Source organism: Scyliorhinus torazame, chromosome 18 (assembly GCF_047496885.1).
Source record: "Scyliorhinus torazame isolate Kashiwa2021f chromosome 18, sScyTor2.1, whole genome shotgun sequence".
NCBI classification, from domain to species: Eukaryota; Metazoa; Chordata; class Chondrichthyes; order Carcharhiniformes; family Scyliorhinidae; genus Scyliorhinus; species Scyliorhinus torazame.
Window position 1 is genome coordinate 74812619 of NC_092724.1, and position 14427 is coordinate 74827045.

At 49.3% G+C, this 14427-nt stretch overlaps 1 protein-coding gene across 3 annotated transcripts in view; it reads right to left on the reverse strand.

Annotated features, from left to right (window-relative positions):
* Positions 1–661: 661 nt before the first annotated feature.
* LOC140395311 (tetraspanin-3-like) overlaps positions 662–14427 on the reverse strand; it is a 50320-nt gene continuing 36554 nt past the window's right edge. For all 3 annotated transcript variants that reach the window (XM_072482924.1, XM_072482923.1, XM_072482925.1), the window contains 2 exons: positions 2156–2239; positions 662–1877 (listed from right to left, as the gene is read on the reverse strand). In XM_072482924.1, coding sequence (XP_072339025.1) covers positions 1794–1877; positions 2156–2239 — 168 coding nt within the window. In that variant the 3' untranslated portion in view covers positions 662–1793. The remainder of the gene's footprint in view (positions 1878–2155; positions 2240–14427) is intronic.

Genomic DNA, 14427 nt, shown 5'->3' on the forward strand with positions numbered 1-14427 from the left:
TTTTTGTATTCCTAAGCAACTACGCGTCCGACTGATTACTTCACCTCTTGGTTCCCTGACTTTCCCTTCCCCCCCAATCTCTAGTTTAAAGTCCTATGGACCACCCTATTTACTCTTTTCGCCAGAACACTGGTCCCAGCTCGATTCAGGTGGAGGCCATCCCAACGGTATAGGTCCCCCCTGTCCCAAAACTGATGCCAGTGCCCCATGAAAAGGAACCCCTCTTTCCCACACCACTCTTTCAGCCACGTGTTAACTTCCCTTATTCTTGCCTCCCTATGCCAATTTGCACGTGGCTCGGGCAGTAATCCGGAGTTTATGACCCTGGAGGACCTGTTTTTTTTTTTAAATTTGAATCCCAGTTCTTTATAATCTCGAAACAGGTCCTCTTTCCTAGACTTGCCTATGTTGTTGGTACCGACATGGACTACAACAACCGGATCCTCCCCCTCCCTCTTCAGTATCCTTTCAAGCCGGTCAGAGATGTCCCGCACCCTAGCACCGGGCAGGCAACATACCATGCGGGACTCTTTATCCTGCTCACAAAGGATACTATCTATCCCCCTGATAATAGAATCCCCTACAACTACAACCTGCCTATTTACTCTCTCCCCTTAGGATTAACATTCATGGTCAGCAAGAATGATGGACTACAAATTCCTTTAAAATGTACATCTAATTTTATATTCTACCCAAAGCTAGATACAGACATCAAGTTACGACACATATTACATCAAACAAAGCAATGATTTATCCGAATATCCGCAGGTCACAGCTCTGCTCAGCCTCTGTGACAGTAGTGTCAGTGTGTCAATTGGTAAATGTAGAGGAAATACAACACTGGATACTCAGTGAATTAGATGAAACCAGTGTTCTGATAGTTTTATAGAGCCGTGTGGAGAACATTTGCTTGGTTAAGGGAGTGGCATTCGCTCACTGGACAGAGGTGGCCACTGTAGCAGGAAGGTGAGGGAGGGTAGGATCACAGGATGGGATGGACACCATATAAGGTAGCCCAAGGAATGGGGCAAGGTCACAGGGTGGGGTAGTGGAAGACTCACTGAATTGGGCACTCTCCAGTGGGAGCCATTGGACAAAGGTGTTCCCCGGACAATGAGGGTCACTGGATGGGAGAAGGGTGTCATTGTTTCAGGAGCAGACAAGTCTGAAAGAAGCAATATGTAAATGGGTGACTCATTTCGATAGGATCCTGTTTTATGTGGAATTTCTTTTTTTTAAATATAAATTTAGAGGATCAATTATTGTTTTCCAATTAAGGGGCAATTTAGTGTGGCCAAACCACCTACCCTGCACATCTTTGGGTTGTGGGGGTGAATCCCACGCAGGCACAAGGAGAATGTGCAAACTCCACACGGCCAGTGACCCGGGGCCGGGATCGAACCTGGGACCTCAGCGTCATAGGCAGCAGTGCTAACCACTGTGCCACCCGCTTATGTGGAATTTCTGAGTTTGCCCTGTGCCTGGATTAGTGAGAGTTAGACAGTGTCCTTCACTGGGATAGTTAGACAGTGTCCTTCGCTGGGAGAGTTAGACAGTGTCCTTCACTAGGAGAGTTAGACAGTGTCCTTCACTAGGAGAGTTAGACAGTGTCCTTCACTAGGAGAGTTAGACAGTGTCCTTCACTGGGAGAGTTAGAGTGTCCTTCACTAGGAGTTAGACAGTGTCCTTCACTAGGAGAGTTAGACAGTGTCCTTCACTAGGAGAGTTAGACAGTGTCCTTCACTAGGAGAGTTAGACAGTGTCCTTCACTGGGAGTTAGACAGTGTCCTTCACTAGGAGAAGTTGTCCGTGTTCAACAGCTGGTACGGAGCTGAATCAGTGTTTGTCCAGAGGCAGATCATCAAAGCTCCCAGGGTCTGAAAACACAAAAGAACTTTCATTCAAAATGAGCAAACTTAAAAACTCAGATTTTCAAGTTCAGGTCTTGTGATCAGGTTCATTGCTGAGATTAGTCTGGGATCTCCCAGGTACAGGCAGTGTGTGGATTAGTCTTGGGTGATGAGGTCACTCCATTTTAGTGTCAGTCATTTCAGCAAAAAGGAAGTAATTCTGTCCATTGAGTCCATACCGGCTCTCTCTGTCAAACAACCCAGTCATTTCCATTCTCCCACTCTTCCCATTTCCATAGAATTACCTGCAGACAGCAAACAGCAACCACCCAGCCTAGTGTGAACAAGAAGATCCATTGCAGCTCATCTCGTAGGGTCAGGAGGCAGCCCTGGAGTGAGAAAACACATAATGATGTTACACCGTGGTGTAGAGCTGTGCTGTTGAAATCACAGCTACCTTCCGAATAAGCAGCAGTGTGTACCACAAGCATGTGATAACTATCCCTTTAACCCAGGGGTTTCCAAACTGGGATCCGCGGATTCCTGGAGGGCCGTGAAGTATCTCCTCGGGCTATGAAGCTGACCGGCAAATGGCAGTTCAAAAGAAGCAACCAACCAACTTCAAAAATAATCACAGCAATGAAATAGGTCAATGAGAGCAAGGCCTCTTGGAGCACTTTAAGAAGTCTTACATGTCTTACAACTCCAGGTTAAAGTCCAACAGGTTTATTTGGAATCACTAGCTTTTGGAGCGCTGCTCCTTCTTCAAGTGAGTCACCTGATGAAGAAGCTACGCTCCAAAACCTAGTGATTCCAAATAAACGTTTTGGACTTTAACTTGGTGCTGTAAGACTTCTTACTGTACCCACCGCAGTCCAATGCCGGCATCTCCACAGCATGGCTATCTTGGAGCACTGAATGCTGATAGGCTGACATTCAGCGATCGAAGAGGCTTTTCCCTGATTGGCCCATTTGATTTATCCCATCTCCCCGTTGCGGAGCCGAAAATGCCAGAGTCAACACAGGATTGAACAGCCAGTGGTAAAAAGATTGCTGCACTTTGGTGTAAGAGTAGAAAGTATATCTGATCCCTTTTAGCACATTGGGAAGTCTAAATATTGATGCCCAGCGGTAATTGGAATGCACGGGCAGCACGGTGGCGCAGTGGATTAGCCCTGCTGCCTCACGGTGCCGAGGTCCCAGGTTCGATCCCGGCTCTGGGTCACTGGCCGTGTGGAGCTTGCACATTCTCCCCGTGTTTGCGTGGGTTTCGCCCCCACAACACAAAGATGTGCAGGGTAGGTGGATTGAACACGCTAAATTGCCCCTTAATCGGAAAAAATGAATTGGGTACTCTAAATGGTTTTTTTTTTTTTTAAGTAATTGGAATGCACATACAAAGAACACATCTCAGCACAACAAGAAATTATTAGACAAATGGTATGTCAGCATTTATTGAAAAGGCTTTGGTAAAATGTTTCTAGAATCGTATCTAGCTTCATTGACCACACCTGGAATATTGCATGCACTTTTAGTCATTTTAGAAAATATTTTGAAGCAATGATATACTTGTCTTTGGAGGATTATTAGCGCAGGGTCAACATGTCAGTTTGCCGTGATCAGAGGGGTGTTCAATTGTAGGACGTGGGCTTTGCTGGTTGGTCCAGCATTTATGGCGATTGGAGAATTACGCGGACATCATATCAGTAATGGGATATCAGTAATATGGGGAGATCCTGGTGTAGTGGTATTGTCACTGGACTAGTAATCCAGAGACCCTGGGATCGGGACTATTATATTATGTCAGGGCGGCACGGTGGCACAGTGGTTGGCACTGCTGCCTCACGGTGCCAGGAAACCGGGTTTGATTCCGTCCACGGGTAACTGTCTGCATGGGCTTCCTCCAGGTGCTCTGCTTTCCTCCCACAGTCCAAAGATGTGTAGGTTAGGTGGATTAGCCTTGCTAAATTGCCCCTAGGTGGAGTTATGGGGATAGGTTAGGGAATTGGGTCTAGGTAGGGTGACTTTCAGAGGGTCGGTGCAGACTCGATGGGCCGAATAGTCTTCTTCTGCACTGTAGGGATTTTATGATTCTATGATTCTTCTACGATTCTATGTTCTGGAGACCTGGGTTCAAATTCCACAATGGCTGATGTTAAATTTTGAATATAATACAAATCTGGAATTAAAAGCATAATGATGACCATGAAACCATTGTCGATTCACATAAACGTCCATCTAGTTCACTAATGTCTTTTCGGAAGGGAATCTGCCATCCTTACTTGGTCTGGTCTACATGCGATTCCAGATCAATTGCAATGAGGATAAATACTCTCTGAAATGGCCTAGCTACTAGTGGTACGTGTGCAAGAGAGAGGGGTGAATGAGAGAGGTGTATGTTTCTGTGTGAATGTAAGAGAAAGAAATGTGAGTGATGTGTGAGGGAGGGAGGGTGCGTGGGTGAGGAGGAGAGAGATGAGTGCATGAGGGGGGAGAGAGGTTAGTGCGCGAGGGGGAGAGAGCTGGCTGTGTGAGGGAGACACGTCAGTGTGTGTGAGGAAGACAGAGGTGAGTGTTTCAGGGAGAGAGAAGTGCTTGCATGAGGGAGAGCGAGGTGCATGTGAGAGGGGGAGAAGTATGTGTGTGAGAGATGAGTGTGTGAGGGAGAGAGAGGTGAGTGAGTGTGTGAGGGAGAGAGGTGAGTGAGTGTGTGAGGGAGAGAGTGAGGTGTGTTGTCCAATATGAGAATCAACTTTCCAGCATTGTTCCGCACATTAAAAATGGAAAAGATCATGGGGCAGTTTCTGGACGAGCTGGAATTTCCCCAGGTGAAGGAAGCAAAGAGGTAGGCGTTGGAGGAGCCCCTGGGGTTGATGGAGGTGCTGGGTAGTATCGGGGGTATGAAGTCGGTGAAGACCCCTGGGCCGATAGGCACCAGGCAGAATTTTAAGGAATTTGCGATGGACTTGGCATCACATCTGTTGGGGGCATTTAATGAAGCACTGGAGAAGGGGGAGTTGCCGGAGACGATGAAGCAGGCAGTAATCACACTAATCCCGAAAAAAGGGGAAGGATCCGGTGGAATGTGGGTCGATTGGCCCATATCACTATTGAACACGGATGTGAAAGTATTGGCTAAGTTGTTGGCGGGGAGGATGGAGGATTGTGTCCCGGGGGTGGTTACAGAAGATCAAACAGGCTTTGTGAAGGGCAGGCAGCTAGCGAGTAATATAAAGACGGCTGTTGAATCCGTCGGGAGCTCTGATACCGGAGGTGGTGGTGTCCATGGACGCGGAGAAGGCATTTGATCGGGTGGAGTGGTGGTACTTGTTCGAGGTTTTGGGAAGGTTTGGGTTTGGGCCGAGATTTGTGGCATGGATGCGGTTGCTGTATGTGGCACCAAAGGTGGGTGTGAGGACGAATAATATCATAGATTATCATAGAATTTACAGAGCAGAAGGAGGCCATTCGGCCCATCGAGTCTGCACCGGCTCTTAGAAAGAGCACCCTACCCAAGGTCAACACCTCCACCCTATCCCCATAACCCAATAACCCCACCCAACACTAAGGGCAATTTTGGACACTAAGGGCAATTTTTCATGGCCAATCCACCTAACCTACACATCTTTGGACTGTGGGAGGAAACCGGAGCATCCGGAGGAAACCCACGCACACATGGGGAGGATGTGCAGACTCCGCACAGACAGTGACCCAAGCCGGAATCGAACCTGGGACCCTGGAGCTGTGAAGCAATTGTGCTATCCACAATGCTACCGTGCTGCATTGTTTGTGGAGCTTTTACGTATACAGGGGTGCGAGGCAGGGGTGCCCGCTGTCGCGTTTATTGTTTGCGCTGGCCATAGAGCCATTGCCGATGGCTCTCAGGGGGTTGGCATAGTGGCAGGGGATTATGAGAGGACAGAGGGAGCACCAGGTGTCGCTCTATGCCGATGACCTCTTGCTGTATGTTTCGGATCCGTTGGAGAATATGGGAAGGATGATGGGCCTGCTGGGGAGGTTCGGAGGGTTCTCGGGATACAAACTGAATGTAGGGAAAAGCGAGGTATTCCCAGTGAATGTGCCCAGGTTTTTTCCTTAAATTTCTAAACCTTTATCTGTAGGCTTCAGGCACTAGTTCATATGCAGCCAAGGTGGATTTTTTTCACCTTCTCATATGTCCCAGATACCTCCTCTGATATGATGCAAACACTTCACGAGCCCTACCTATCAGCTTTGTTTGAATTAGTAATACCCACATGTCCTATGGCCATTTCATTTGTTTAGCTACCTTCTCAAATGAAATGAAAAAGGCTTCTACATCCTTCTCATCAAACCTTGGCAATGCTTGGACATATTTATATAGATCCCCACCAAGCCTTTGACTATGACGCTCTTTCTCTTTATCCTCATCACTGTCCTCAAACTGTACGTTTCCCTTTACATTCGCCAATTTTAACTGACTGTTATGTTTCATGGCCATTTTCTGAAGTTCAGACTCTCTCTCTTTCCCTTTCCTCTCTCTTTCTTTAGAACATAGAACATTACAGCGCAGTACAGGCCCTTTGGCCCTCGATGTTGCGCCGACCTGTGAAACCACTCTAAAGCCAATCTACACTATTCCCTTATCGTCCGTATGTCGATCCAATGACCATTTGAATGCCCTTAGTGTTGGCGAGTCCACTACTGCTGCAGGCAGGGCATTCCACACCCTTACTACTCTCTGAGTAAAGAACCTACCTCTGACATCTGTCTTATATCTATCTCCCCTCAATTTAAAGCCATGTCTCCTCGCGCTAGACATCACCATCCAAAAAAAGGCTCTCACTGTCCACCCTATCCAATCCTCTGATCATCTTGTATACCTCAATTAAGTCACCTCTTAACCTTCTTCTCTCTAACGAAAACAGCGTCAAGTCCCTCAGCCTTTCCTCATAAGATCTTCCCTCCATACCAGGCAACATTCTGGTAAATCTCCTCTGAACCCTTTCCAATGCTTCCACATCCTTCCTATAATGCAGCAACCAGAATTGCACGCAATACTCCAAATGCGGCCGCACCAGAGTTTTGTACAGCTGCAATATGACCTCATGGCTCCAAAACCCAATCCCTCTACCAATAAAAGCTAACACACCGTACGCCTTAACAACTCTCTCAACCTGGGTGGCAACTTTCAGGGATCTATGTACATGGACACTGAGATCTCTCTGCTCATCCACACTGCCAAGAATCTTACCATTAGCCCAGTACTCGGTCTTCCTGTTATTCCTTCCAAAATGAATCACCTCACACTTTTATGCATTAAACTCCATTTGCCACCTCTCAGCCCAGCGCTGCAGCTTATCTATGGTCCTCTGTAACTTGTAACATCCTTCAGCACTGTCCACAACTCCACCGACTTTAGTGTCATCTGCAAATTTACTCACCCATCCTTCTACGCCCTCCTCCAGGTCATTTATAAAAATGACAAACAGCAGTGGCCCCAAAACAGATCCTAGTGGTACACCACTAGCAACTGGACTATAGTCTGAACATTTCCCATCAACCACCACCCTTTGTCTTTTTCCAGCTAGCCAATTTCTTATCCAAACTGCTAAATCACCCTGAATCCCATGCCTCCGTATTTTCTGCAGTAGCCTACCATGGGGAACCTTGTCAAACGCTTTACTGAAATCCATATATACCACATCAACTGCTTTACCCTCATCCACCTGTTTGGTCACCTTCTCAAAGAACTCAATGAGGTTTGTGAGGCACAACCTACCCTTCACAAAACCGTGTTGACTATCTCTAATCAAATTATTCCTTTCCAGATAATTATACATCCTATCTCTTATAAACCTTTCCAAGATTTTGTCCACAACAGAAATAAGGCTCACTGGTCTATAGTTACCGGGGTTATCCTATCTCTTTTTCTTTCTCCCTGATCTGTACCTTCCCTTCTCTTTCTTGTGGTTCTACCAGGGCTAGTCTTTCTTTTTCCCTCATTTCGTATTCAAGCTGCTTTAATTCGTTTTCATGTTCAAGTTGTTTAATCTGTAACTGAATTTTTGCCATTTCTAACGAGTCAGACTGTATCTCAGGCAATTTTAAATGCTCAGCTACCGCCGTAAGTACCTCTTCTTTTCGTATGCTGTCAGATAACATTAACTGCAATGTTTTTGCCAAATCTAAAAGCCTTTTTTAGTCTCTGTTCTTAAGGTACTGCATATGACCTTCTCCACCCTCAAAGAACTTCCGAGCCTCTGAAAGAGCCATTGTCCTCTACTTAAACTGGAATACCACACCTGAAAAACAAATGTTTTTAAGTTCACTAAGCCAACCCAATCACGAAAGATAGACTTTTCCCCCAGGGGCCCCCAATTTATTATGGGCCAGGGTTTAGAGAACAACAAAGTATTTCATGGAGTTCACCTGACCCACAACTTTTAATAGATTTTGGTTATGGGGAGCACAAGGGCCCACTTTACAGGTGTGTTGCAACAGAGATCTAAAGTAATTTTAAACAAAACAATGTTTATTCTATGAATCCAGTTAACATATTATAAACACACAGTAAACATCTTATCAACTACCAATAACCCCCCCCCCCCAAAGATACAGTACTCTATAGGTAACCCTTAGTAACTTTCCTAACAACATCCATAAGTCAAAGACCCTTTTTAACAAAGACAGTAGGTTTGCATTCCTTACAGAAACAGGTATTACTTTGAAATCATCAAGTGATCTGGAGACATTCTTTAGCATGCAGAGACACCAAAATACACCTCCTTGGTTTGAATGTAACTCTCCAACTGAAAACTAAACTAAAACTCAGAGTCAAAAACAGCTTCCAGCTCAAAGCGAAAGTAAAAAGCAGAGCCAGACCCCAGCTGCACCCACTTGAGAAGATATTTATTAAAGTTTTTTTACCAACACAATTTTTCCCCCTTACAAACAATAACCCCCCCCGGCCCCGGTAGCAAAATAACACAAAAACGCACTGAGCAAGATATACATGACAAAATGGTATATTTACATAGCTTTATACACTGGCTCTCTCCCGCACGTGCCAGTTACCCCTGCCCTTCATGTTATCTCCTGTTCCTCCATCCCCCCAAGCAATCCACCCCCCCCCCCCAAAGGGTTGCTGCTGCTGCTGACCGAGCTTCCTCTAACGTTCCGCGAGATAGTCTAGGAACGGTTGCCACCGCCTGTAGAACCCCTGTGCAGACCCCCTTTTTAAAAAAAATATATGTTTTATTGAAATTTTTTTCCCAAACAACAATTTTTCCCCTTTACAAAGCAAACGCAACAATAACAATACAGAAATTTTTAACAATACACAAGTAACAAAACCCCTTTATCTTTGACCTAAACTAAACTAAACCCCCCCTCCCTTCCCCCTGGGTTGCTGCTGCTGGTCATCTGTCTTCCCTCTAACGTTCCCCTAGGTAGTTGAGAAATGGCTGCCACCGCCTGGTGAACCCTTGAGCCGATCCTCTCAGGGCAAACTTTATCTGCTCCAGTTTAATGAACCCCGCCATATCGTTTACCCAGGCCTCTGTGCAGACCCCCTTAAGGCAAACTTAATCCTCTCCAGCTTTATGAACCCAGCCACGTCATTTATCCAGGCCTCCACGCTAGGGGGCTTCGCCTCCTTCCACATTAGCAAGATCCTTCGCCGGGCTACTAGGGACGCAAAGGCCAGAATGCCGGCCTCTTTCGCCTCCTGCACTCCCGGCTCGTCCACTACTCCGAATATTGCTAGCCCCCAGCTTGGCTTGAGCGGGACTTTCACCACCTGCGATATTGCTCCCGCCACTCCTCTCCAGAACCCCTCCAGTGCCGGGCATGACCAAAACATATGGACATGGTTCGCCGGACTCCCTGAACATCTTCCGCATCTGTCCTCTACCCCAAAGAAGCTACTCAACCTCGCCCCCGTCAAGTGCGCTCTGTGGACCACCTAAAATTGTATCAGGCTGAGCCTGGCACATGAGGAGGAGGAATTAACCCTACCCAGGGCATCAGCCCACAAACCTTCCTCAATCTCCTCCCCCAGCTCCTCCTCCCATTTACCCTTCAACTCTTCTGCTAGCGCTTCCCCCTCTTCTTTCATTTCATGGTGTATTGCCGAAACCTTGCCCTCCACGACCCATACACCCGAGATCACCCTGTCTTGAATTTCTTGTGCCGGGAGCAACGGGAATTCCCTGACCTGTCGCCTCACAAAAGCCCTCACCTGCATATATCTAAATGCATTTCCCGGGGGTAGCTCAAACTTCTCCTCCAGTGCCCCTAGGCTCGCAAATGTCCCGTCAATGAACAGGTCCCCCATTCTTCTAATCCCCGCCCGATGCCAGCCCTGGATGCCAGTCCATCTTCCCCGGGACAAACCGGTGGTTACCCCTGATCTGGGACCACACCGAGGCTCCCACTGCACCCCTGTGCCGTCTCCACTAGCCCCAGATCCTTAGCGTTGCCGCCACCACCGAGCTCGTGGTATATTTTGACGGCGAGAACGGCAGTAGTGTCATCACCAACGCCCCCAAGCTCGTACCTTTACAGTACGCCATCTCCATCCTCTTCCATGCCGCCCCCTCTCCCTCCATAACCCACTTGTGGATCATCGCCACATTTGCTGCCCAGTAGTAGCTCCCTAGGTTTGGCAGCGCCAACCCTCCTCGGTCCCTGCTGCGTTCCAGGAACCCTCTCCTTACCCTCGGGGTCTTATCCCATAATACTCCTACCTACTCTCTTGAAAAAGCCCTTGGTGATCACGATGGGAAGGCACTGAAACACAAACAAAAACCTCGGAAGGACCACCATTTTGACCGACTGCACTCTACCCGTCAGCGAGAGCGGTAACATGTCCCATCTTTTGAAGTCCTCCTCCATTTGGTCCACCAACCTCGTCAGATTCAATTTATGTAGGGCCCCCCAAGTCCTGGCTATCTGGATCCCCAGATACCGAAAACTCCCCACCGCCCTTCTCAGCGGTAGGTCCCCTATCCCTTTTTCTTGGTCCCCTGCCTGTAATACAAAGAGCTCACTCTTCCCTACATTGAGCATATAGCCCGAGAACTCCCCAAACTCCCTGAGAGTCTGCATGACCTCCACCATCCCCTCCATTGGGTCCACCACGTACAGCAACAGGTCATCAGAGTATAGCGACACCCGATGCTCTTCTCCCCCTCGGACCACCCTCCTCCATTTATTAGACTCCCTCAGTGATATGGCCAAGGGTTCGATCGCCAATGCAAACAACAGGGGGGCCAGGGGGCACCCCTGCCTCGTTCCTCAGTACAGCCGAAAGTACTCTGACCTCCGCCGGTTTGTCACTACACTCGCCACCGGGGCTCTGTAAAGGAGCTTAACCCAGCTGATAAACCCTCCCCCGAACCCAAACCTACGCAACACCTCCCAGAGGTACTCCCACTCTACTCGGTCAAAGACCTTTTCCGCGTCCATAGCTGCCACTATCTCCGCCTCTCCCTCCTCCGATGGCATCATTATCACGTTTAAGAGCCGCCGCACATTAGTGTTTAATTGCCTGCCCTTTACGAATCCCGTCTGGTCCTCATGAATCACCCCCGGGACACAATCCTCAATCCTCGTGGCCATCACTTTTGCCAATAACTTAGCGTCCACATTGAGGAGCGAGATCGGCCTGTACGATCCACATTGCAGTGGGTCCTTGTCTCGCTTTAAGATCAAGGAAATTGTCGCCTCGGACATTGTCGGGGACAGGGTCCCCTCCTCCCTTGCCTCGTTAAAGGTCCTCACTAGTAGCGGGGCCAACAGATCTATGTACTTTCTGTAGAACTCCACCGGGAACCCATCCGGCCCCGGGGCCTTCCCCGCTTGCATACTCCCCAAACCCTTGCTCAGCTCCTCCAACCCGATTGGTGCCCCCAAACCAGCCACCTCTTGCTTCTCCACCCTCGGGAACCTCAGTTGGTCTAGGAATCGTCTGATCCCCTTCCCCCCCTGGGGGCTGGGATCTGTACAGCTCTTCATAGAAGGCCTTGAATACCTTGTTTATTTTCGTTACACTCCGAACCATGGCTCCCCTTCCATCTTTGATTCCCCCTATTTCCCTCGCTGCCGTCCTCTTACGGAGCTGGTGCGCCAGCATCCGACTGGCCTTTTCCCCGTACTCGTAGGTCGCCCCCTGCGCCTTCCTCCACTGTGCCTCCGCCTTCCCCGTGGTCAACAGGTCAAACTCCGTCTGGAGCTGTCGTCTTTCCCCAAGTAATCTTTCCTCCGGGGCCTCTGCGTATCTTCTGTCCACTCTCAAAATCTCCCCCACTAACCTCTCCCTTTCCATGCCCTCTGTCCCCTCCATATGAGCCCTGATGGAGATTAGCTTTCCCCTGATCACCGCCTTCAACGCCTCCCATACCACCCCCACTCGCACCTCCCCGTTGTCGTTGGCCTCCAAGTACCTTTTGATACACCCCCTCACCTTCCCACACACCACCTCATCTGTCAGCAGTCCCACATCCAGCCGCCACAGCGGGCGTTGGTCCCTCTCCTCTCCCAGACCCATTTCCACCAGTGCGGGGCGTAGTCCGAAACGGCTATGGCCGAATACTCCGTCCCCTCCATTCTCGGGATGAGCGCCCTGCCCAGAACAAAGAAACCTATCCGGGAGTAGGCTTTGTGCACGTGGGAGAAGAAAGAAAATTCCCTGGCCTGCGGTCTTGCAAACCTCCATGGGTCCACTCCCCCCATCTGATCCATAAACCCCCTAAGCATCTTGGCCGACGCCGGCCTCTTTCCCGTCCTTGATCTGGAGCGGTCCAGTGCTGGGTCCAGCACTGTATTGAAGTCCCCTCCCATTATCAGGCCTCCTACCTCCAGGTCCGGAATGCGCCCAACATGCGCTTCATGAATCCAGCATCATCCCAGCTCGGGGCGTATACATTTACCAACACCACCCACATCCCTTGCAGCCTACCGCTCACCATCACATATCTCCCTCCATTATCCACTACGATAGTCTTGGCCTCAAATGACACATGCTTTCCCACCAAAATTGCCACCCCCCTATTTTTCGCGTCCAGTCCCGAGTGAAATACCTGTCCTACCCATCCCCTTCTTAACCTGACCTGGTCCGCCACCTTCAGGTGTGTCTCTTGGAGCATAGCCACGTCTGCCTTCAGTCCCTTCAAGTGCGCGAACACGCGAGCCCTCTTCACCGGCCCATTCAGGCCCCTCACGTTCCACGTTATCAGCCGGATTGGAGGGGCTCCTGTCTAGCTGTTTTGCTCCCCCCCATATCACTCCCGTAAGTCAGCTGACACCTGCTGACCCTGGCTTCCCCCGCCATCCCTTTGACACCCCCCGTGTGGGAATCTCCCAATCAATCCTTTGTTCCCCTTCCAGCCTTTCTTCCCGCGCGGAGAAAAACCCCGCGCTTTCCAAAGCTTGCCCCGCCCCCTCTGGCGCAGCTCCTGTCGCGGCCTAGTCTCTCTCCCCCAGCCCATATAACATTTCCTGCGCGTAATTGACCCCCTATATACAACAACCATCATACTTCAACCCTTAAACACCCCCCACCCTCACAAACCCTCAGTTAGAGTCCAACTTTTCAGCTTGTATAAAGTTCCACGCTTCTTCAGGCGTTTCGAAGTAGTAATGTTGGTCTTTGTATGTAACCCACAGTTGCGCTGGCTGCAGCATTCCAAATTTCACTCTTTTCCGATGCAGCACCGCTTTGGCCCGGTTGAAACCCGCTCTCCGCTTTGCAACCTCCGTGCTCCAGTCCGGGTATATTCGGATCTCTGCATTGTCCCACTTGCTGCTCCGCTCCTTCTTGGCCCATTTCAGGACCCTCTCTCTGTCCGTAAACCGGTGAAATCTCACCACCATCGCCCTTGGCGGCTCAGTTGCCTTGGGCTTCCTCGCCAGCACCCGGTGCGCCCCGTCCAGCTCCAGCGCCCTCGAAGGGACCTCCGCACCTATCATCGCCCCGATCATCGTGCCCGCGTATGCCGCGGCATCGGCCCCCTCCACTCCTTCTGGGAGACCCAGGATCCTCAGATTATTTCTCCTCGACCTGTTCTCCAGGTCTTTGAGTCTTCCGCCCACTTCTTGTGTAGCGCCTCGTGCCGCTCCACTCTCACCGCCAGGCCCAAGAGCTCGTCCTCATTCTCCCTCACTCTTTTCTGAACCTCCTGGATCTTCACCTCGTGGGCCTTCTGGGTTATCCCTAGTCCTTCGATTACCGCCAGCATAGGTGCCAGCATCTCCTTACGCAGCTCCTCGAAGCAGCGCTTGATGAAGTAACATTCCCATGACACCTCCCCCCAAGAAAAACAAATAAACCATCAACTTTGGTTTCATTTTTCACCTTTTCACTTTCATTTAAACAACATTGACAATAAATATACTTTTTGGTAGACAAAAACAAAACATGCAAACATTTATAATAACATAGCCCATTTTAGTTCTTCTTCCTGCAACTGGTATCCCTCTTGATTGACAGTCTCTTTGGACAAGAAGGTCTCTACACGATCCATCCATTTCTCTACGCCTCAGCATTTCTCTTTAAGGCCAGATACTTTAGTTCAATCCGATCGCAGACCCCTTG